The 24,231-nt window shown below is 43.4% G+C and overlaps 1 protein-coding gene and 2 long non-coding RNA genes across 3 annotated transcripts in view; 2 read left to right on the forward strand and 1 right to left on the reverse strand.

The window, feature by feature from the left end:
- The first annotated feature begins 526 nt into the window (after nt 1-526).
- TMSB4X (thymosin beta 4 X-linked) lies at nt 527-2,699 on the forward strand. The gene is made up of 3 exons (XM_037020557.2): nt 527-684; nt 1,743-1,856; nt 2,253-2,699. The coding sequence occupies exons 2-3, from the start codon at nt 1,757-1,759 to the stop codon at nt 2,285-2,287; spliced, it is 135 nt and encodes a 44-aa protein (XP_036876452.1). The 5' UTR covers nt 527-684; nt 1,743-1,756; the 3' UTR covers nt 2,288-2,699.
- Nucleotides 2,700-9,103: 6,404 nt separating this feature from the next.
- Nucleotides 9,104-24,231, forward strand: part of LOC108389825 (uncharacterized) — a 91,865-nt gene continuing 76,737 nt past the window's right edge. The window contains exons 1-4 of the long non-coding RNA XR_001851370.3: nt 9,104-9,327; nt 10,016-10,207; nt 13,139-13,218; nt 20,712-20,785. This is a non-coding gene — a long non-coding RNA (uncharacterized lncRNA). The remainder of the gene's footprint in view (nt 9,328-10,015; nt 10,208-13,138; nt 13,219-20,711; nt 20,786-24,231) is intronic.
- Nucleotides 18,015-24,013, reverse strand: LOC118972784 (uncharacterized). Its single transcript, XR_005061867.2, has 4 exons — nt 23,874-24,013; nt 23,227-23,449; nt 22,190-22,404; nt 18,015-18,662 (listed from the first exon to the last, which is right to left on the reverse strand). It is a non-coding gene; the product is annotated as an uncharacterized lncRNA (long non-coding RNA).

Below are 24,231 nucleotides of genomic sequence, written 5' to 3' on the forward strand. Positions count from 1 at the left end.
CCAACCAGCAAATATTCCAGTTATCTGATTTGGACACTCACAAAAATGATGGCCATGAAAAAAATATGTATGTTACAGTGAGGAAACTTTTTCAAAAATTACCCAAGCCAAAGGAGAACGCAGGCGGGGAAACAAAGAGAGCCGGGTGGGGCGAAGGCCCTACGCTGGCCTGAAAGCTGAGTCACAGAAATCGCACCCCTGCAGTGGGCGAGGCCCTCCAGCCAGGGACACCGCACCCTTGCTTGGGGATGTCTGCATCAGACAAAGCCAGCCTCGCAGTATAGGCATGTCTGTCCCCCTAGGTACTACCCAGGCCCTTGGCTATGAAGCTCCGATCTCATGAGAGGCTTTGAGCGGCTGTAGCGAGAATCTATGGAGATAAAATTGCCGTGAATGGGGGAAAACTCATTATGAAGGAAGTGTTGGAAGGTGGGCTTCGCTCGGCTTATTTTTCCGCCGTCGTTGCGGTTACGGTGCCCTGGGGGTTCGGGAGAAGGTGGGCCAATGCTAGGCCGGCCCCCGGACGCAGTTCCGCGGCCCGGCGCGAAGGAGTTAAGCGGCGGGCCGGTGACGTCACCTCATTTACATAGAAGCGTCTATATAAAGGCGCGTGCCGCGCCCCATTCGGCATTCGGCAGCAGTCTCTGCGTAGACCGTTCTTCGATCTTCGCGCGCTTCGCTCCGGTGAGCCCCAGGGCCCCTGCCTCTTGCCCTCCTGTCCCCTGCCCACCCCGCGCCAGCACTGGCCTCTCGGCGCCTGCATCCCTATTAAGGAACCCCTAAAGCCGAGCCCGGGCGGTTCTCCCGGGAAAGCCTGACAGGTGACGTAGAGCATACCAGCCTTCCCAGTGCTAGGTAACAGGGTCGGGGACTGGGTGAGTTAGAAACAAAACGTACGTTTTGCTGTGCAGTTTCTAGGGCTCCCCCACCCCGCCACCGCCAAAAGCATTCCACATTGCCTCTTAGGCGGTAATTAGCCAGGAACAAAAAGATCCTTTGTTCCAGCGCACCCACCCAAGCTCGGAGTTTTTCAACAATGACATTTTTCCTGGAGCCTCTGATGGCTTCGTGGGGTGTATCTGTCCGTGTTTAAGGTGGCTGGGCGATACTGTGAAATTAAAAAGCCGTTCTTGCAGGGAGATGTGCGCAGAGGCTGCAGAGCCGCATGCAGATTGCGGTTCATTTACGGGGCGTGGGCAGCTTTTTGTGCGCCGCTGGCGCATTGTTGCGCGCGGGCGATGGAGCGGGTGGGGCGGTGGTCGGAGGCGCCGGCTGCGGCTCCCGCCTTTGTGAGCCGGAAAGAGCAGCGTGGCCCGCATCGCTGCAGGAGAGACCCCGGCTGGGAAAGGGAACGTTTTTGCAGCCTCGGCATCATTTGCAGAATACTTGCTCGAATTATTGCCGGTAAACTTGAAATGGCGTCACTGATGTCCTTCTAGCCAGATTTTAATCTTTAAACACTCCAGTTAACAGCCCACGGTAGTCAGATTCATGATTCCGAAGGGTTCGGTCGCTTCCGGGGAGAGCAATCCAGTTTTAGTTCCTCGCGTTATGAAATCCTGAAGGGGATTCTTTTTTCTGTAGAAAGAGGAAGCTCTTTCCGCCCTAAAGGAGAACGGAAGGAGGTAGGGGCGGGGTTTCAAGCTAGAGAAGGGAGAGCTGGAGCGCATTTCTGAGCCGACAGAGACGAAAGTGGGTGGCTAAGCTCCCTCTCACCCTCCCTTTTGGCTTTGTGTCTGCAGCATCCTCTGCAACCATGTCTGACAAACCCGATATGGCTGAGATTGAGAAATTCGATAAGTCGAAATTGAAGAAGACAGAAACGCAAGAGAAAAATCCACTGCCTTCAAAAGAAAGTAAGCGACGCCCCCCCCCCCCCCACTTCTAGAGAAAAGGCTGGGCGGGAGTGGGGTGGTGGGGGAGGGGTTGTGGGGAAGAGTGCTGGAGGAGCCGACTGTTTGTGACGAATGTGGCCTGGAAAGGCTAATTAAAAATTTGCTTTGCAGCCAACAAACACAGGGCTTTAATAATTCAACAATGGCATGCGGAATATACCACATTAAATGCAAATGTTTTATCTGTTACAGTGTTATATTTAATACAGGGATTGCATAATGGCATGCTTATTGATATTTGTAGAATTTTTGATAATAGAAAGATGTTCTCAAGGAAAGTAGTAATGATTTTCTAAGCTATATTGAACCTGCATAATCCGCCCCCTCCATCTTTCTTTTTGTCTTTCCTGGCCACAGCGATCGAACAGGAGAAGCAAGCAGGCGAATCGTAATGAGCCGTGCGCCGCCAATATGCACTGTACATTCCACAAGCATTGCCTTCTTATTTTACTTTTTAGCTGTTTAACTTTGTAAGATGCAAAGAGGTTGGATTGAGTTTAAATGACTGTGCTGCCCCTTTTTACATCAAAGAATTGAGAACTACTGACAATGAAGGCCGCTCCTGCCTCTCCCATCTGCCTGGCTGGCTGGCAGGGAAGGAAAAGAAATTGCATGTTGGTGAAGGAAGAAGCTGGGTGGGAACGGGACGACAGTGAAATGTAGAGTAAAAACCAAGCTGGTCCAAGGTGTCCTGCAGGCTGTAAAATGCAGTTTAATCAGAGTGCCATTTTTTTTGTTCAAATAATTTTAATTATTGGAATGCACAATTTTTTTAATATGCAAATAAAAAGTTTTAAAACGTGACTGGTGTGACTGTTTCCTATTTGGAAGAGGCGGCTTATTGGCAAACGAAACCTTTGCAGAAGTTTCACTGGGGAGTGATAAATGACAAACGTCTGGTAGTTTGGGTAACTTTTCTACTGATGTAGAAATGTGATAAGCCCAGGTATGTGAAATACTCATCTGTACTAGGTAATTGGGTTATTTTCCTAGGCTGATTGAATTCCTTGTATGAGTTGTATGAAAACCAGTAAAAAATATATTAGCAGTTCTACAGGGTTTGATAAGCCAGCAAGCACTATTGCATCTGATAAAGAAAATGAAGGTGGTGATAATTCAGTACAGTATTTGATTCAGGTGTCAAACTGAACTTGGGTTATTTGGCCAATTACCAGCACTGACACAACTTAAGCATTCTTAGCAGATAAGGAAAAATAACAGCTTTGTAAAAGAACTGGAGGCGTGCTTGCTTCAGTGTTGCCTAATGGCTGGTTCCAATAGTCAATTACTTAAAATTACTTTTATAAAACCGTTAAGTGCACTTACAATTAGTGGATGTGATTTAAAAATTACTAAATCCTCAATTTGAAAAAAAAAAAGTACTTAAAGGGCATTAACAGGACAAGGATGAAATTTGTGCCAAGATTAAGTCCAGTAGGATTTAATTGGCTCCTCTGGGCTTGTCTGGTCCCTGACAGCTTCTCAGTTTTTTGAAGTACCTATTTTGACTGGTGGGTAAAAAAGCCAAGCCCTTGTTTTGGGGTATTTAAAGTGCAGAGAGGGAAGTAAGGTATCAGTTTTTCTAAAGTAAAGAAATTCCTCCCTTTTGTAAGGTTGCAAGTATTTTTTCAAAAGCAAGAGGATCAATTCAAGTGGAGCAGCACTTAAGAGCACTAGTTTACCTGGTATTAGATGGGATTGCCAATGCAGGTATCCAAGAAGTGAAACTTCCCCCCCCAAAACTGGTAAGATTATGAAATACCCTTTTGAAGGCGGGGGGGGGAGGGCAATTGTTGATCATTAAACCAGTTGATTTCATTTCCTTTGCTCAACACTTATTTTGAGAAATGCACAGGAAACCATTTACCTGTGGTTTAGATAACCAGACCATCAGCTAGAAGCCTTTATGTGCTTTGCAAAGGGAGGGGTGTGGATCCTCCGCGGCTGCAAAGCCTGAGGTGCCCCACTGCGCCCCATGGACAGAAAAGGCAGCAGAGGTCTGGGAGTCTTGTCAAGGTGATGCAGGGCCCTCCAGCCCTGCGTTTTCTTTTCCTTCCTGCAAGGAAGGGGGTGGCAAATGAAAATGCCCAAGGCAGGAAGAAAAACCAAGCCGGTGAAGTTTTTTGCAGAGTGTATTTTTCAAACAAGGCAATGAAGTCAGATTTTAAGAAATTAACTCCAGTGTCCCTCAGTTTAAAAATGAGCATCAGGGGGACAGGGATAATTTAATGAAATCAAGAGAAGACCTTTCTCTTCTGGGAGGACAAGGTTAAAACGCAGCAAAAAAAGAAAAAACTTAGTAACGGTTGACTTTCGGCTGTTTGGTGTGTAGGATGGGGGTCGGAAGCTGGGGCTATTAAGTGCGCACGCGAGAACGGGGCTGGGAGGGGCTCCCTCTTTTATTTTGATGGGGAAGATTATAATTTCTTCCCAAGAGAGAATCCTCCCGGAAGGGCTGGGGATATTTACGAATCAGTGTGGGAATTTATACTCCTGCTCTTTAGGCGCTTGGAGTGGACAGTCCTTTTCACAGCCGCGAAGGGGCCTGACGGTCACCTGGAGGCTGGACGGGCCCAGTCGGAGACCCCAAGCCCCGCCCCTTTGACCCCTCCCCTGCCCCGCAGGAAACAGGCCCGGGGAGCTCTCACTTGGAAGAGCCCAAAGGACCCACCGTCCTGTCTGGGACTTCTGCAAATGTTGAACTGATCAAGACGAATAAAACAAAAATGAAGGAAGTAAAAAGAGGCGCACCGAAGGGCTCTCAGGACAGAGTCATTTTCATTTCGAAGTCTCATTCCTCAACCATCGCAGCCACATTTTCCAGCCTTCCAATGGACAGAATTTTAAAGCTGCTTAATTTTTTCAGGGGAGCACCTTAGTTTGTGGGCTGTGTCTGCAAGGATTGAGCGGCTGGCTGGGAGCTTCGGGGAGGCAATGCAGTCGAACAGGCGCCTCTCCCTGTGCAGGGCCTCTGGGGAGTTACATATTGTCCCTTTGAAATGCACTAGGAAGATCTATTTATTTCCATAAAGAGGCATCTGACTCCTCAAGACACAAAGATTAAATAATTTCCTATTCTTTCTAAACAAAAATTTCCTATTCTTTCCAAACGTATGGGGCAAATTTGGGGCTTACTAGAAAGAACAGTCCATTTGGGAAACAACATTACGGCCAAAAAAAAAAAAATCTTGAGCCTTATCTTTGTTCAAAATGTAAACTGAAAATATTGTTTCATAACACTGAAGCTCCCAACATATTTATCCTCAGTAGTCTTCAGTGGCCTAGCAACAGAATAAGAAAAATACCCTCTCCAGCACTTCCCCGCCCTCCCATAGCACCAGTTTTTCACTTTTAAGAGTGGCTTACTTATGCAATCTAAAAGAATTAAACATGCCAATTCGAAGTTCAACTATATTTGATTTGCATGATGAGAAGGGACTAAATTACAAATTTAAGACATAGGTGTCCTATGAAGTAAGCTAGGAGGAAAATATATTTCTAATATCTATTTTTACCTGGCTTGTTTTTTCCTGGGATACTTGAATAGCCTTTTCTCTCTCTGGTCACATTGTCCTGCTAATACTGTCTCTACGCTTGGCTTCAGAGACTTGGGTGGGCAGGGTCTGTGCACTCTACGTTCATACTTGTGTATTTTCCCTTCGATTTCCAAGAGTGACTGACATGTACTAGGACTTCAATATGCACTTTGCCCCCTTAACTGATGGAGGCTTCATTTAACATGCTGGCGTTGGGGTTCCTTTGCATCCGTGAATGTCTTGCTAGATAGCACACTTTTAAACGGGGGCAGTTTCCTCCCTACTTAGTGCAAATACCCACCTAAATGTAACCAAAGGAAATTCACAGATAATGTGGAGTCTCCACTTGTAAAATTTAAGAAGTAATTAACAAATATATTTAAAGAGCTTTGAACACTAATTTGCCAGTGTCCTTGGTTGTGCTGATTTTGAATCAACACTTAAAGCGAACATGTTTCTACGCCAGAGCTCTGGGTCATTAGCTTACTCCACCAATATTTATGGACTGCCTAGTATGTGCTAGGTAGTTCATTTGCTACACAGACAGTCATGAATAAGATGTCAAGAAATTACTCCATTCCATTTTTAGGATGAATGATGTACCTAAGGGCTTTGGATTGTTAAGTGAGTGTTAAGACCTAATTGCTTTAGTGAGGACTTTTTCTCACTGGTATGTATAATGATGGTGAGTGACATTTGATGGGAACCAGCTGATCCTTTGCATCACAAATATTTTATCAGCAGAGAAAGATTGGGCATAATAAGTCTTGCTTGTTACCTTTTGATAATCTTTTATGAGGAATGCCCAAGAGTTAGGAATGGACCGAATGGGTATACTTTAAAGTCTTTTTCTAGGATTTTATGATTTAGATGCTGAATTTCCAGAGAAACACTACTTACTGTTAAATCCTTACCTTTCCACTGTCAGCCTTCTTTCTCCAGTTCAGCTGGCAGATTGCTGGGGACAGAAACGGCCACTTGGATTTTGAAATCCCTCAGAGAACGTAGCAAAATGACGACCACCTAAAGGTATTCACGAGCATAGCACCTCAATGCCTGACAGCGGTGTCACATTTGTTTTGTACGATTCTACAGCTTGGAGCTTCAACAGAGAGGGCCAAGTTATGTTCATGATCTATTCAAAGCATTTGGAGCTATTCCTGTCCAGTTATTGTCAAACCACAGGAAATTATGCCTTTCCTCATTACCGCACAGACCCCTGTAAGAGGCTGATACCCTTTGGCTACAAAAAGCACTTTGTAATAGTGTTTTCCCCATCCAGAAACAAAATATTTCATAAGATTAAATACACACACACATGCACATATGTATCTCAAGTGTCATCTAGATTTTTCAACCTAAAGTAATGGCTTGCATGGAGGATGGAAAGAACCATTCTTTATTTACTCAACAAACATTTACTGAGCAATTCCTATATGCGCAGCTCTTTCCCAGTTGCCGGGAATAGAAGATGCCAGGCCTGACAGGAGGGCAGATCCGTGTGAGTGGATAGCCATATATAGCAGGCAGCATACATCTGGTTGGTTACCCAACTGCTATTCCCCAAGCTTCTACCTTTGCCAGGTAAGACATAGCATGGAAGATCAACTGAAACTAGATAAAGGGCCCTTAAGGCTGGCTAAGGGGGTTGAAAATTACCCTTGGGCAATTGGGAAATATCAGAAGTAAAACCATTTGGCCCACATGAGATAGCCTGTGGACTTCCTGTACTGAGATAGAGCTATTTGGAGGACAGGGCAAAGAAGAAACTGTCCATCCTTGTCATGGAAAAAGCAGATTATCAGTGTGATATTAACCTAGTATGAGAAGGTAATAAATCATATATTATTGGTATTTCTTAGCCTACATTTCAGTAAGGCTGTAACACTCATGCATTATAAACACTTTTTATGTTCATTTGCTACCAGTTTTTATGCTGGTGTGGACAGAGGGTTAATATATTTGAAATGGTTAAAATAACATCTTTTGGGTGGGATCTCTGAGGTTTGCAGGGCCTTATCCTATGGTTTGCACATTAACAGCTGGTCTTCAACCACATATTAGTTTCCCCAGGCTGCTGTCACGAAGTGCCACAAATCACATGGCTTAAAACAACAAAAATTCATTCTCCCACAGTTCCAGAGGCCAGAAGTCCAACCTCAGGGTATCAACAGACCACATTCCTTCCAAGGGCTCTAGGGGAGGGAGCTCTCCTTGCCTTTTCTGGCTTCTGTTGGCTCCAGGAATTGCTTGGCTTGTGGCTGCATAGTTCCAACGTCCATTTTGGTCCTCATGTGGCTTCTCCTCTGTCTCTGTGTCTTCTGCCTTTTCTAGGGACACTTGTCATCGGATTTAGGGCCCACCTGGGAAATCTTTAACTACATCTGCAAAGACCCCTTTTCCAAATAAGTTCACATTCACAAGTTCCAGGGATTTGACATGGACAGAGCTTATGGTGGGGCGGGGGCGGGGCACCATTCAGCCCACCAACAGGTCTTCTAAGAGGCACGGCAGCTTGATGGTTGAATTGGTACACTGGTGAGCGACACTGTGGGCATTTCACTGAACATGTGGGGTTGTGGGAGGGGAGAAGAGAATTGCAATTTTTTCATATTAGTCAGAAAATTTACTCCATGATATAAAGATTAATATGGAGAAACTTACAGGAACTTCGAATGAGTGGAGACAAGAGGGCATAGAACAGAAGGAACATTAAAGGTTTGAGATGGGGTATGTGTCTATTGTGGTCACTGAGATGAATAACACGGGTGGTCATAGAAGAAAACAATCATACTGGTACAGTAATTCGAAATATCCTCAAGGTGAGTGAAAAATACCATTTGGGAAAACAAGTATATATATATATATATATATACTATTAAAAGTAGTTGGTGAGGCCAGTGTCAAAAATTAAGAAGGAAATAACAGAAAAAAATAGTGACTAGATGGTCACTGTTATAATAGAAAGTGGATTATTTAAAGAAAGGATTGTAATATATAACCCTGAACTTGTCATTTCAATAAGTATTATTAATGAGCTAGGAAGATGAGAGCACCATGCATTCATAGGTCCAAACGAGTTCTTCAAGCCACACATAGATGCCTGAGGTATTTCTCTAAGATTCCACTGACTTCTGTTTAAAAGCTCCATGTTATAACATGTTATAACAGAGATGCATGAATACCTACATACACCAGGAACAACCAGATTAGCAACTAATATTTGGAACCTTCATCCAATCGGGGCTGCTTTGCTGAAATAGGTCAGAAGTTTCCCAGCAGGAGAGAGAGATACCAAGAAGTAAGTGTATTTAGGTCCTCAGCCCAAGTGTCAAAGAATTAATTCTTCATAGAAATAGGTGAGGTCAGTTGTATCTCAGACATTAAGAACCATCTATCTGCTCACACCGCACCTTTGTCATGTTCCTTAGAAACAGCTGTGGGTTAATTTCTCTCTCCTCCTCTCCTGGAAACCGATGCCTATGTATGTTGACTCTATGCAGGTTCAGAATTTCTTGGATATTTGGCTGAGTCCAGGTGTGATTGTCCCCCTGCTGCCCTTTTTTTTTTCTACCACCGGTATTTCCAATTAAGGCCTCCTTAGGGTGTGAACAAAACCTGGGAGGGGCGGAGGCTTAGCCGGGAAATGAAGGCAGAGGCTGCGTCTCCAGAACCACCGGCATCCTGTCAGGCTAAGCCGCACTCCCCCTGTCCGCAGTCCCGCCCCGCGCAGAGCGTGGTTTTCCACCTGCAGCCTGTGTCCCCTTATGGTCTCAGACAACCAACTCAGTTGGTTTTTGCCAGCATTTAAAACCAAAATGAAAAAGTGCACCCAGTCAAAACAAATTACTAAAGAGAAACAGAACAGGAATGGCCAGAGTCCTGCATGTAAGGGGGTAGGTACTGTTTCATCAAGCTTCTCGGTTACTGATGTGAGAGAGAGTGTGTATGTGTTTACTGGCTGGGAATGTGAAATGTTTTTCTCAGTGTGGGTCAGAGTCACATTTATCAAGACACCCATTCCCCAGCCTCCTGCCTCCACGTGGCCTCGTTTCCTGTCTTTTCTCAGTCTAGCTTCTACTCCTAATCAATCACCCCGCATTGACTTAAAACCCCCTTCTCTCCATGCCCTGCTGAAGTCGTCAGCACACCTCAGTCTTGAATCCACTTTAATAGCCTACGTCTTGCATTCCTTCATCCAGGCTTTCGAGTGCTGACAGAACGATCCACTTCTCCAAGCTGTCCTCACTAAACTTGCCACTTGTTCCTGGTCAGCTCCTGTTAGCTGTGCAACCTTGCATATGCTTGGTGACTTCTCTGAGCTTTGCTTTTCTCATTTGTGAGGTGGGGGAGGGAATGGTCCTAATCTGTGGGCTTGTTGTGCATTATATTCATACACTGTAGGTGTTCATTTGTGGTCACTATTACAATAAGGACATTCTCTTACATAACCACACTCCAGTGATCAAATTCAGGAAATTTAACCTCCATACAATGCTACAATGATCTAATATGAAGTCCACATTTAAATTCTCCAAATGTTCCATTAATGGCTTCTACAGCAGTTTTCTCCCCCCTCCCCAGGGATCCAATCCAGGATCACACACTGCATTTAGCTGTGCATCTTCGATCAGAAACAACCTTTCTGCTGTTCTTTGACTTTCAAGACGTTCATATTTTTGAAGACTATAGACCAGCTGGTTTGTAGAGTTTCAACCTGGGCTGCCTGATGTTTTTTCATGATTGGGATCGGATAACTTTTGATTGGGATACCCGGTAAGGAAATGTGCTCCTCCCGGTGTCTCGCAGAGGAGGCAAGTGGTGTCAGTCTGTCCCATGCATTGACAGTGCCTTTGATGGCTTGTTTATGTGGTTGCCACCAGGTCTCTGCACTATAAAAATAACATTTTCCCCTTTATAATTAATAAGTAACCTGTGGGGAGATTCTTTGAGACTGAAATCTCCTGTTCCTCATCATACTTCCACCAGATGGTTTTGGCCCTTATTGATTCTTGCCTGAATCAATTATTTCTATGATGTCAGCAATAAGGTGAATAACCCTGTTAAATAACCCTGTCCTTCAGTCATTCCTTCTAATGTGACTTGCCATTTTTATGTGTTACACCTTATAAGCATAAACCAATGAATTCAATTTCAAATTTGTATGCTAACAATATTAAAAATAAAAGCAGCCTGTCGGCTTGTTTTTTGAGTAGACTCAGCCCCTCTATAGAGATGCCCTGTTAAAGGAATATTTTCAAAGGCCCTTTGAAGAGATGGCCCAGGCAGGCCTGTGCTCTCATTTCCTCTTTAAAAGGGGGCTTAGGGCTTGTTTGCAACCAACATTTTCATACACTATGGCTGTGATTTTAAAAGAGAATCTAGATGCATGTGTGTAAGTCACACTTACATTCAGTTGAAACTAGATCTTTACTGTTAATTTGGATCAATCACAAATATTATTCATGAAATGGCCGAGAAACTGCTCCTAATTAGTTCTGCATGGCTATAGCAAAGGCTGGAGATGTCCAGGGCTGGTAGGGACAGATCCTTTTCAGCTCCCACACAGACAGGGATGTTTCCATTATAAAGGAAAATGAAACATCACTGAGACAATTGGCCTTCAGTACCTTGGCTTCTGCTACTGCCCCTCAGAGAAGATCATCTGATCTTTCTCTGAGAACCAACAAGTGGCCGCGGAATTTTGAGGTTAACTTCAGTCAGGTGCCTGCACTTTGGCAAGCCTTAAACAAACATCACCTGCTCTACTGGTCAAACAACCCTTCCCTGCAGTGGCAGGAAAGGAATAAAAGGTAGAGAGCTGTTTAAGGATATCTGGCCTTCTTCATTGTCTACCCGGAAAAAATGTCTTCACCAAAGACCGCTGTTTGCTTAGAACCGCTGTGCCCTACCCTGAGTCTGGCCGGCGGTGCTAACCTGGCTGCATCCCCGAACAATAGCTCACCCCCAGAGTCATTTTAAAGACACCCTGGCCTCGTATTTGTTGCGGAAACCAGGGAAAAGTATGATTTCAATGGGGGCACATGCTCACAAGAGGCAGGTACCCATATATAATTATAAATAATAAAAAATTTCTCCTGCTTTTTTGGGCGGATGGGAGCTAGTGGTTGACCTTTGAATGATTAAACATTTGTGAACCCATAATACATTTATATGGTTCAAATATTAAAACAACATGGAAAGAATATTCCCCTTCAACTGGTTTCTCCTGGCTCCCTTTGGGTGACACTTTTTATTAGCTTTTTGTTTAGCCTTCAACATATATGCAAAAGCAAATTTATATTTATCTTCTGCCTCCTAACACAATTGGCATTTAAATCATCTTTCTAATGTAGTGTTCTTAAACTTTTAAAATTATAAGAATAATGCATATCTCTTTGAAGTAAGTCAAACAATATAGAATGGATTGAATTAGAAAGGAAAAGTTATCCTAACCTCCAACTCACTTTTCAGAGGTAGCCACTCCCAACAGTTTTAGGTGAATTATTCCAGATGTTTCCACATAGTGATAAATAGTGGCAAGAGCTGCTTATTTAAATTTTCCAAAAATTTGAGAGGTGATTATTAAACACAGCCACTATTAAAAACTAAATTATACAAACTTAGAATGAAATAAATTATATTAAAACAAAAGTAATAAGTGCTCATAACTCATCACTGCCTAATTATTTTACTATGATCTATGCTGTTGGGGTAATAATGTCTTGTACATGTGTGGAAATAGAACAAAGTGCTAGCTACTGGTCATCTCTTCTCTTGGGGACTTTATACCTGTATTGACATTGAATATAAAAGATAATCTATCCAAAAGAACCAAAAATATAAATTAGGGCATGTAAAGATGCAGCTAAAATGTCAACACAATTATTTGTAGTTGGTCTTCTAATAAACTGCATTGTTCAGTGAGGAAAAGGAAAGTTGGCTAATCCTCAGAGATGTGCGAATAGCCTTTCCCTTTTTGCATCCAAACACCCAAGTTGACAAGATCTGCCCTCTGTCATCCTGCAAAGCCTCCCATCTCATTCACCTGTCATTTTTTTAGTTGTCATTCCATCGTCTCCCCTTGTATTGAATTTTTCTGCTTCTCTTTGCTCTCTTTTACTCTGGCTCTACTTCTCTTTCCTGTCCCTTCAGTATTGGTTTGTCCAATGAGCTAACCTTGACCTCACGTTTTCCTCCTCTACAGTCCTCCTTTCCCCAGGGCTTTAGTTTCTCTGACGTGGTGACCCTTTGACTCCCTTGGGCTCCATCTGGCTAGACATCTCCATATGACCATGGCTTAAAGGCATCCTGTTACAAAACTGTGCTCCCAACTTGGCCCATGGTCACTGTTGTTTAAGGCACATGGCAAGTCAACTGCATTTTGTTCCTCTTTACTTCCGTCCATTACTCACCAGTGCCGGGAATCTAATCTGAACGGTCTGTCCTACAAACCTCTAGCTCTGTCCCTGGACTCAGGACTTCTTTGTTCTGTCAGGTTCGCTCTTCCCTATGTGCCCCATCCTCATCCCAGTCATCTTCCAGGGCCCAAGTCACTTGACTCCACCCAGATGTGTCCCTAGATCCTCATGCAGATTAATTCTGCCCTCCCCATACTTCCCACATTCTGCTTGCACTTTCTGTGAAGGCCTAGAGCCCACGCTTTTTGGGAGCAGCATAATTTCCTAAACCTCTCTCCCTCACCAGGTTGGTGGCCCCTGGGCTGGGAGGAAGAACGGATCCTCTGATCCTTGCACGGAGCTCTGTGGAGTATGTGCCTGAGAAATGTAAGTTGAATTGTTTTCTACAGGATTGATGTGCTACATGTAGGAAACTTGCTAATGAAAGGTGTAGGAAAGAGCAATTTTTCTTCATCTCTGGAGTCTCAAACTCATGTCTACAGGTACACGCATGTAGACAGTGGGTCACAAAAATAACCGGAGAGGCCAGAGAGGAGAGGCAGCCCCTTTTGGGCTCCAGCCAATTCCATAAAGAACATGGACCCAGAATTGCCATATCTTCCCGTTTTTCAAGAGAAGGCAGAAATATGGATTTTTAAATGCGTATTTTCCCAAGGTTTAATTATTGGCCATGAATTAAAAGCATTTTAGCCTTTTTATTGTAAAATTAAAAAAAGGTAAGGCAAACTACCAAAAATTGTACAGTTTAATGCTTTGGCATAAGGAGAACATCCAGCTCTTACAACCATCACCCGGGTCAAGAAACAGAACTCAGCCACCTACCCCCGGAGCCCTACCTGGACCCACCAGATCGATGGCTCCCCTGCTCTTACACTAATGATTTGCTTCTGTTTCCTTATGGTTTTATCATCTCGGTGTACATCCCTACGTGCTATAGTCCTACTAAACACAAGTTTAGTCTCACTCATTTTTTTAAAAATTGTGTCTTTTCATCTACAGCTTCCCCTCCAGCCCTTCCTTTTCCTTACAAGTTTTCTGATGAAGTACCTGGAGTATTTGACTTGTAAAGTTTCCCACAGTCTGGATTTTGCTGATGTTTACTCAATGGTGTAGCTCAATGTGTGGTCTGCTTTTCCTATATTTTGGCTACTAGGTCCAGAACTCATATACATAATTTAATACTGTTTTAAACTGTCAGTATCATTCGTTGGCAGGTCAGCTCTGCACCCTCTACTTTGCTTCATCTGCTTACTTCGTTTCTCTGCTTACTTTACCCTTACTGTGAATAATAAACCAACCTCTTTGCCACTTCCCATATTTAGAAGATGAGTGGTGTATTCTGATCTAACAGAAGCAAAGTGTGCATAATGTTCACATTGTGGACCATAAGCATTAAGTGCAGTGGCTCCTTTGATCCTGTAACATGGGCCTCGTAGGATGCTTCAAGGGGAGAAGAGCAGGCCTCATCCCAGAGACTGATTGGTTTTCTTTTCAGCCAGATGGTTTCTGGGTGGGATTCAGCCAAGACAACAATTTTCCCCTCACCAGATGACAGCGTTTCCTCCAACCATAGCTTTTGAAAACCACATATTGCTTTAAAAGAGAACTCTGGACCACTTCCCACAGGTGGGGGTAACTCTTGCGGCAGGTGTCAAAAGCCAGAGAGTTCTAAAGGCAAGGGCTGGGAGGGTTGGAGGTGTGTGAATACAGCAGAAGGGAGACAGAGCTTGTTCAATAGATGCAACCATATGTAAGGACCTGTGGCTTCCACAGGGGTCAGAGGAAGCGGGGTTGGCAGGGGGCCCCTCAGGACAACAAAGCTCTGGTGAGAACTCGAGGAGGGAAGCTGTAAAGTTCCCTGAAAGAACACAGAAGAAATGAGAACAACAAAACCCAGAAAGAAAAAAAAAGGACTCTAGACAACAGAACCAGACATTCACCTCAATGTCCTGATCAGAAAACATTTTCCCAGTCAGTGAAAGGGGCCTGGTGACCGAAGCTACAGTTTGTGCATCCATGGTGTGCATGTAATGAATTATAATTGTTGAAGCCATTTAATCATTTCAGGTAAAAATGTATCCATAGTGTTAGATTGCTGCCCAAGGAAAACTTCTCGTTATCAAAGATTACGAACTTAAATGCATAAGGCGGAATGTAATGCCCATGGAGTGACGAACTCCTAACCAGGCAGAAATCTGTCTCTAGGTGAGTTGACCCGAATGGCCGCTGCCCTGCGGCGAATTCCCCTCCTGCTAGTTGAGTGGAAACAATGTCCTGAGGCAGGAATGACCGGTTGGAACAGTGGGTAGGTGCTTCTTCCCGCCTAACCCTTTTTCTTCTCCTTTCCATCGTCTTCACTTCTTTTTGCTTGACGCTTTCATTTCTTATCCCACCTCAAGTCCACTGTTAATTAGACAGTGAAATGTCTGATTTCACCTAGATGACTAAGTAAAAGTTTCCTAAAGGAACATAGAGCATATGTCTGGCAATAATTGACTTTCATTAATATGGCTCTCTAATGCTAGACTACTGACTTTCAAAATAAGTTTTCTCTGAATAAAAATTTGCCTGAAAAAAAATGCCACACTTTGGGCATTAAAAGACCACATCGTGGGGGAGGAGACACATCTTCATTACAAAACAATTCTAAATTATGTATATAGATACTCTCCCTGTTTGAGGGGTGGGCGCAGGGATTAATCCCTCCCCCACTGCATGGGGCTGGTTTAGTGACTCACTTCCAAAGAATAGCGAATATACAGGGGACACAAAAGCTACGACATAGCGGAGAAACTTGGCAGGCAGCACCTTAACTGAGTAACGAAGGGAGACATCACCTGTGAGGTCCTGTAAATGTCAGGCACCCTCCGATTCTGATGTGAAGGGTAGCTCACCTCTTTAAAATGCCTCACCCCAGGCTAAGAGAAAAACATCAGGCAAACACAAACCGAGGGAAATTCTACAAAATCTCTGACGGGCACTTCTGCAAATTGTCAAGGTCAAGAAAAAAATACGGCAAGGTGAAGAAACTGCCACAGCCCAGAGAAGGCTGAGGAGATGCAAGATCAAATGCAATGTGTGTCCTGGATGGAATTCTGGAGCAGAAAGAGGCTATTTAATGGAAAAACTGGTGAAACTGGGATTAGTTAATAGTGATGGACCATTGATGGTTTCTCAGTTGTGACCGATGCACTATGGTGATAAAAGATGTTAACGATGGGGGACATTGGGTGAGCGGTACATGGGAACTTTGTCCTATTTCTGGAACTTTTCTGTAAATATGAAATTATTGCTGTAAAAATTTTTAAAGAAATTAAAAGCTACAAAAGAGGACATCTTTTAATTGGATACCAAGTATTCAGCGTAGTTTTGTTTTAATAGTTCACTATCCTGTTGTTATAACGTACAGTTAACATAACAAAGACCTGCCTTGTATTTGCAGGGCAGGCTGTTTAGTGTATACAGAAGCTAAAGGCAAGGCCGTGGGTTTGACAAGAGCTTGTTAATTCTGTTTGAGCAGTAGCCACAGCTCCTGCCCTGGCTTTGTCTGGAGAGATCTCATGCAAATGTGCACTGTGGGTCCCCCAGAAAATCATCGAAAATGCACGGAAATTAGCCTGCGGTGCTGTCTTTGCATATGAAGATCTGCTTGATTATAATTAAAACTTCCATTTGACTATTAAAATTAAAGAACAGCTATAAATTACGGTAACAATATTAAAAACCTCGGGGGACACGTCTAAAAATCCTCTAATTAGAGAGCTACAAATTTTGGGAACACCAATTCTTGCCCGGCATCAAGGTCTCGTTTTGTATGGAAGCTGGTATTTTGTAAATCACAGCTCCTCCAGGGCTGAGGACAAATTTTGGTTCTTGTCTAGGGTTATTGCCTGAAATATGTTGTCCTTTATGAGCTAGACTACAAGTTAGAGGACTGATTTCTTATCCTGACTGGATACGTGAGAATCTGGGGGGTCTTGGGCATGGCACGACCTTCCTAGATTAGAGTTTCCATAGCTCTATAGTTGGCTGCTGGGTTATAAACCTTATCTGAGTCCTCTAGTTCAGAAAGTTTGGAGTTTTTATTGTAATAATGAGAGTCATGCCCCCTAGCACAAGCTCTCCTTAAAACACAGAAGGCATCAGCTCCCTTTGAATGGTGGGTTTGGTTATTAATGGTTTGTATATTCTTCTGGGCACTGGCCTGTATTCTCCGTGCGTGTGCATGTGCAGAGTCATGTATCACTTTAAGATCATGAAAAATAAAATAGCTGCATTTGAAAACACAGTAAGGACATACACTAACAGATTTTTCGTTAAGGCTAACTGACTTTACGTTAATTTACTGAGTTAAACTATTGTGCTCAGGGGGACCTTAATCCTTCACTTTAAGGAGAATCTTGCCAGGACAATCAGAAAACTGAACTTGGCCTTCGGTCTATTCCCTGTCATTTTCCACTTGCCAGTCTTAATATTTGTACTCTCTAGATCTTACTCCTCAGTTTTTATCTCTCTCTTTTTTTCCACTGGATTAAAACAAGCAATGAACTTTAAAAAGAACATTCCTCATGGTAGATATCTCCAGAGAGCTTGTATTTACTTTGAACTGAATTCTGGCTGACCACCCAAGTGGATACCCCTGATTTTTTTAAAATTACCATTAACATATTACACTGCAGTGGATACAATGATATAAAAACTGTGTAGTCGAGCAAAGCTCTGACAGCTCAGCAGGACAACACAAAACCATGAGAAGGTTTTTTCCTAATTCATACTTTTCTCTCCCTTCCTCCCTTCCTTCCTTTCCTCTTTCTTTTGAAGTTTGCAGAAGGCAAAATTACAGATATAGTAATTTGGTTCCTAAGAACCTGGACTTTGGAAAATGGGATTGTCACTTGCCATGTTTCCCATTGGCTAAGGAGATGCTTTTTCTAAGAATACGCAAACACTGTAATCTAGTCTTCTACATCTCCTAAAGTCCTATTTGTTTGTTTTATAACAATGCCAACATGACGTCGCAGTCAGCTGTATCTGAGACTAAAACTGTATGCTATGTGTTCAAAGCAATGAGTGAGGCATGGAAAAATTGGACATTTGACTTTGCCCACGATTATCTTAAGTTGACAGAGATTTGAATATGGCTGGGTCACTTCTGGTTTGATTATCTTGGCTGATTGCCACCAATCACATCTAAGGATTCTGCTACCACATGGCCCATTGTTCATAATATTGGTATGTGTCTGTCAAATAGTGTGAAGGACTCTGGTAATTTTAACCCATTGCTTGGGTCTTCAGTTGTAAGAATAACAAGGTACATCTCAGTTTACTGAATTTATTGTGCAGAATGACATGCTTATACAGAACCAGTTTCCTTAGCAAAAGTAAAATCAATCTCTTCTTTGAAGATCTGCCGTAATTTGTGAACCTGACTACTAAAGGGTATCTTTGCTAATTTAATACATATCTATATGCCTGTTGCTACTTTTTTGTCTGTTTTCATTCCAAAGGGAGAAAAATCTTTTACAATAATTATATCATGAACTCTGATGGTTTCTCTCTACAAATGGAGAGTCAATAAACTGGCTGAGGGCCAAATACGGTCAGTTACTTGTTTTTCTACAGTCTGAGCACTAAGATTGATGTTTACATTTGTAAATGACTGGAAAACAAATCAAAAGAATACTATTTCTTGGCATGTAAAAATTATATGAAATTCTAATCTTGGTGTCTATGAAGTTGGCTCTCGTTCCTTTGTGGTTTTTGTATGGTTGCGTTCAGGTTCCATGGTGCAGCTGGGTAATAGCGAAGGCCTGCAAAGCAGAAAATATTTACTGTGTGGCTCACTGCAGAAAAAGTTTGCTACCCCCCGGCATAGACACAGCTATTTTCAGAAGAAGAGCTGAGGCACGGCATGAAATGTGCAGGCAGAAAAAATTTACCACAATGAACTGGCATGGAATGTAAACCAAACGGCTCTCGTGGTATAATTTCTAAGAAAGCATCTTGCATAAACAGGGAAAATGAAAACCTGGAGATTAAAGTAAAAAAACAAAAATTGAACCCCTGCATTTTGTAGAGTGGGTAAGTTTGGAGAATAGAGCACAAAGACTGAAGACCTATTTTACCTGTTGCCAAAATGTGCGCTTTGGGGACTGGGCTGAGTCCCTGAAAGCACAGGTATGCAGCCCTAGGCACTTGCTAGCCCTAGCTGATCCACTGACGGATGAGGGACACCCAGCTTTGATTCCGGTCTGAACAGGCAGTGATGAGGGGGGCCTTTGAATGGCTAGGGTCTCGAGGCAAACCTACTTCGGGGGTCCCATGAAAAGGCTGAGTATGAATGGCTCCCTAGAAGCACTACTGTCGGGTTCTCATGCCTATTCCTTTTATTTTGGACATAGGTTAGTCCATTTGGGAGGGGCTAACTCAGTTTCAATACTTGCTGTAAACTCTACAGCGGGGAAGAGGACTGTCAGCGGTAGAGGAGGGACGTGGCTGGGATGGTGGTTCTCTGTAATCTCTAGTTTTGTGCTTATGTGTGCATCTAATGTTTTATTTTGGGGTAATCCTTTGGTATAGTAGCTCATGTATGTAATGTATGAATATGTAATGTTTTAACGTATTTGTGTGCTCAAGCTTGGTGGTGGTTTTGTGTTACTAGGTAGCTTGCATACTTTTGGCTTAATTTTCTGTTGTTACATAATAAATCACAAATTTAGTCACTTAAAACAACGTATCTCACAGTTTTCATCCATTAGGAGTCTGGGAATGGCTTAGCTATACCCTTGGCTGAGTCTCATAAGGCTGCAATCAAGGTGTCATCTGGGGCTGGGTCCTCATCTGGAAGCTCAGGGCCCTTTCCAAGCTCAACTGGTTGTTGGCAGAACTATTTTCCTTGAAGCTGTAGGACACATGGCAGTTTACTTCTGCAAGGTCTTTAGGAGAGAGTATCTAGGACTCAAAGGAGGCCTACACTCTCTTTTAAAGGATGTCCAGAGGATGAAATCAGGCCATCCATCCAGGATAATCTCCCTTTTGATTAAAGTCAACTGATTTGGGACCTTAATTACATTTGCAAAATCTCTACTTTGCTATAGGATGTAACTTAATCAAGGGATGATAGATTCTAGCACCTTTTCATATAACATAACCTAATCATGGCCTAACACCAGGGGGCTGACATCACAGGCACCATCTTGGAGCTTTGGCTATTACAGAGTGGGCAAGAAAACCATAGCTCCACAAGGCAGAGGGAGCCGACATTGAAGCTTAGGCCTCCCACACGTGAGCTGTGTGACTGCACCGAGTAATTTCACTTCTCCATGTCTGAGTGCTTTTGGCTGGAAACTGGAGATGTCCTAGCATCATTTTGGCATTCTAGCATGTATCACTTTTGGCTGGTGCCAGAATTAAATAAGGTAATATGTAGAAAGTGTCTAGCACAGGGTGTCTAGCAAACATTGAGTGGTGAATAGGTGTCACATATTTTCATGAGATACTCGTTTTCATGCATACAGACATTGTATTCATATAACAAAAATAATATTGGGCCTCACCAGAATGTGCATCTCTGGATCTCCAAGAAAGTGAGACAAGAGGAGGGAAATGAGGAATGAAAATTAATCTGGTTTATGACAGAAGGGGCTTGCTCCGGTGGTGATGAAGAACAGGCTTGGTCAGTACGTGGCACTTTGACACAAAGCGAGACATGGTATGTGAAACCCCCTCACCTGGTAAACAGTCAAATTTAAGTCTGGTCAGAAGTACATGCTTAATAATTGTTAGTGGATTAATTGATATGATTATCTTCTTTTTAAAGTCTAATCACTTGCTTAACCAAATTACTTCTGTCCCTTTAGTTACCTGCAGAACTATTCGAACACGGCAAACATTTAATTTGCCAGGAGGCCCCTCCCTTCTTCCTGGATCTAAGGTAAGGTCTGTTAATATGAAACCGATAGAGAAAGTCAAAGTGCAAGAACATTGGCCAAAGGTCTTGATGAAGCATTGTGTAGCAGATGGAGAAATACAAATATGGAACCCAGGCCCTGTAGTTTCTGTACTGAAAAACAGCTCACAGCCACTTCCTGGTTTCAAGAGAAAAGCCTGCACTCAGCTCTTCCTCTGGGAAGGGGAGGAGGAAAAAGCAAACACAGAAACCCCAAACCACGAAAGGCCCCGCTGCCCATCACTGTAAATTTGCTTCTGTCCTTGGAAAGAAAAAGAGTTTCTCCTGGTTAGAGACTTCCTGATGCACAGAAATGCCCAGGCCCCAAGCTGCCTGTGCTCACACAATGGGCAGACAGAGAGGCACACAGTGCAGGCTTTTGTCGTCTCATGGTGGTGTCATCTCAGGCCCCGGCATGGCTTCTGGCCTGGGCCTGGGGAGAGGGCATGCTGGCTGGCTGAGGAGCCCACTTCAGAGTGGCCAGTGTGGCTGTGGGCGGCTGGGAGTCTTGGAGAGGAAAATTCCTGGGGGTAGGGGCTGTGTGTGCTGTGGCTGCCCTGGGATTCCTGACAAGGCTAGTGCTTTGGGCTCCCGCAGCTCCTACCAGCCTGGGTCAGAGAGCTCACGGAGCCCACGGTTCATGGTAAAGAGCAGATGGACGGGGGAGAACACCCAGTGCCGTTCTGGGCCTCCTGGTCAAGCGTAGGCAAACCAGGAAGTGGCAGATCCAGGTCTTGCTAAACTGCTCATAAGACAGGAATTGTTTTGGAGGGGAGTAGGAAAAAAGGGACCGTGGGGCTGTTAGATCATTTTTTACTCTCTTAGGAATCACTGTAATCTTACTATTTTTATCGTTAACTAATCAGAGGAAAACAGAATAAGGGAGACAACCATCCCAAAGTTTCAGAATGTCCAGGTGTTAGACATTGTGGAAATATACATAGGCACACATTGTCTGGGCCCTGCGCAGCCTCACTTTCTATCCTTTTTATTTATTTGTTTTTATGTATTTATTTGGAGGGGGTGGATTGGGTGGGCTGTGAACAGACTTCATTCATTCAACACACACTTGTGAAGCCTCTACTGTGTGTGAGGCCCTGTGAAGGACACCGTGATGGTGCACACAGGGACTCTGGCCTAAAGGTATTACCGTCCCATCCCAGGGACTATACATCTTGGAACAAGCATTGTTCAAAGCTGTATTGACATTCATACACCTCACTTGTCTTTGGGAAAAAGTGCTCCAAAACTGCAAGGGGCTGCCTAATTTTAGAAGAGAACACGAGTGAGATTGAATTGACTGGTAATTCAATAAATGTGGTTAACTAGATTTCCAGTTCACCAACAGCCAAATACAGGCTTCTAAAAGGAGTAAGTCGGCTCGCTGACCTGTGTGCATCTCCTCCGGGTCTACAGGAAGCGAACGCTCCCAGTCCCACTGCTATTGGCTGCTGCTGTCCAGCTGCAAGCAGCCAGTCCCACGCGGTTGTCATCTCTGGCACACGTGTCTGGTTTCACCTGCATGCTTCCTGCAGGGCGCTCTGCTCACTCAACATCCATAGCTGTATTTGTTCCCATTCAACCCATCTCTCTCTTAGTCACCACTGGCAAAACAGGATATGATAACTTTATTATTGTCTGAGGCTCAGGTTTTATCTTGTTATGTTTATCTCGTTAAAAGCTAGGAGGCCATTGCATTTCTCGAGAGGACAGAAGTAATGGATGCGATGAGGAGTTCATATAGCCAATGGGTATTGCAAATTATACTAAGAAAATCCGAGAGCGAATATTTTGTTATCAGCTTCTCAAATTTCATGAGTGCTATCTTATGACTGTTAGCTACACGTTTGTGGCATTTTTCTTAAGGTAACAGCCAATCTAATATATAGATTATTTGCAGCACCTATAGCACTGTTGCTAAGAAGAATGCTCCATGTGGGCGCTGATGGAATTTTAGTCTTTATTTCTGAGCTGTTGGAGCCGTTTAAGCAGCTGACATATGAATAGACGCCTTAAAGCACATTTGAATACCTTACAGAGAGGTATGATTTAACCAAGGCTGTACTGTCTTTCTGGCTCTGAGAGTCCCTGGAATGTTGGGGAAAGGATGATACATCAAAATTCTATGTTATTTAAATGTGTTTTTTTTTTATGAGAGTCATAATAAACTGTGCCTCTCTGTGCTATTTGAAGATATGTCATGTGGCAGGTCTCGCTAGACAAAGGCAGCCAGGAAGTGACTCTACTCCCCCGGCGACAGCATTTTCAAACTGCTCTTTTTTTGCTCGGTAAAGGTTAGAGAGGAAGTGAAACCTTTTGTACTTTTCTGCACTGCTGTTTTTCCAGACAGAGCAGAAACGCCTGCCCATACGTTCTTCTAAGGCTTTGCTAAGAAAGGGTTGAAAAGAGCAGGCAAGAAGTGTTACCTGTTTTGCTGTCTTAGGCTATGAAATGAAAACGAAAAAAATAGCATTGAACTTGGTGTCTGAAACTGCAGTACTGTTGTTGCAGTGATGACCGGCTCCCGAAGCCCACAGTGCTCTAGAAGCATGAGCCCGTCTCAGGAGCCAACTCGGTCGTTTCTCCAGAATGAAAATGACTGGGGCCCCGGGGTGTTTCCTCTTCCCGACATTTACAGCAAGCAGCAAGCTGGGCAGAAACACATGCAAATAAAAATCAAGAGCCCCAGAGTGTAACCGAATCACTTCCAGACAGACTGATAATGAACTTCAAGCCTTCAGCTCAAATATCACTGGTTTAAATCCATTTGTTCTTGCTCTTTAATAGAATATGAGGTTAAACACACAAACTTACATTATTAGAATGCTCTCTGTGCTGATACTGTCATGTGATTTTTTTAAAGACAACATAGAGTGATTTAAAGAATCTAGCATTTATATCTCAATAAAGCTGGTGAAAAAATCTAGCATAGATGGAGAAAACACAAAATGCTTTAGGGTTTCTTTTCCCTAATTTTGAACGGTTTTTCCCCCCCTTCATGTGCTGCCTTGAAGAGCTAAAACTTGAAGCTGGGTGTGAGCGCTGAGAGAGAGGAAAGGAGCATTTTATTTACCTTTGTGTCTCCGGCAACCAGAAATGGTGGTGGTTGCGTTTGTTGAATGCAACACTCTTCAGCTAGTTGCACTGCTATTCTTCTAAGTGATCTAATCCATGCTTCCAATTCATCTATGTAGGATGATGTTAGACTTGAGTCACAAGCCTCTGGGTCACAGTAGTAAGCCTTGATTACATTAAAGAGAAGTTCAGAAGATTGTGTATCTCTGAAGTCATCCTTTGCCTTTTTTTCCATGTGTCAGGAGATTTATTGAGAAAATCTGCCTCCAGCTCTCATGGTGGTTTGGCAGCCCTAGTTCTATCCCATTTCCTATTAATCATTCAATCATTTGCATTTATATGGCCTATTATAGTTA

The sequence above is a fragment of the Manis javanica genome, chromosome X (genome assembly GCF_040802235.1).
Source record: "Manis javanica isolate MJ-LG chromosome X, MJ_LKY, whole genome shotgun sequence".
NCBI lineage: Eukaryota > Metazoa > Chordata > Mammalia > Pholidota > Manidae > Manis > Manis javanica.

Excerpts from the sequence above, each read along its gene's own strand:
- TMSB4X (XM_037020557.2), top strand. The coding sequence starts at position 1,757 with ATGTCTGACAAACCCGATATGGCTGAGATTGAGAAATTCGATAAGTCG. Across the intron at positions 1,857-2,252 it reads TCCACTGCCTTCAAAAGAAA|CGATCGAACAGGAGAAGCAA; the intron begins GTAAGCGACGCC and ends TCCTGGCCACAG.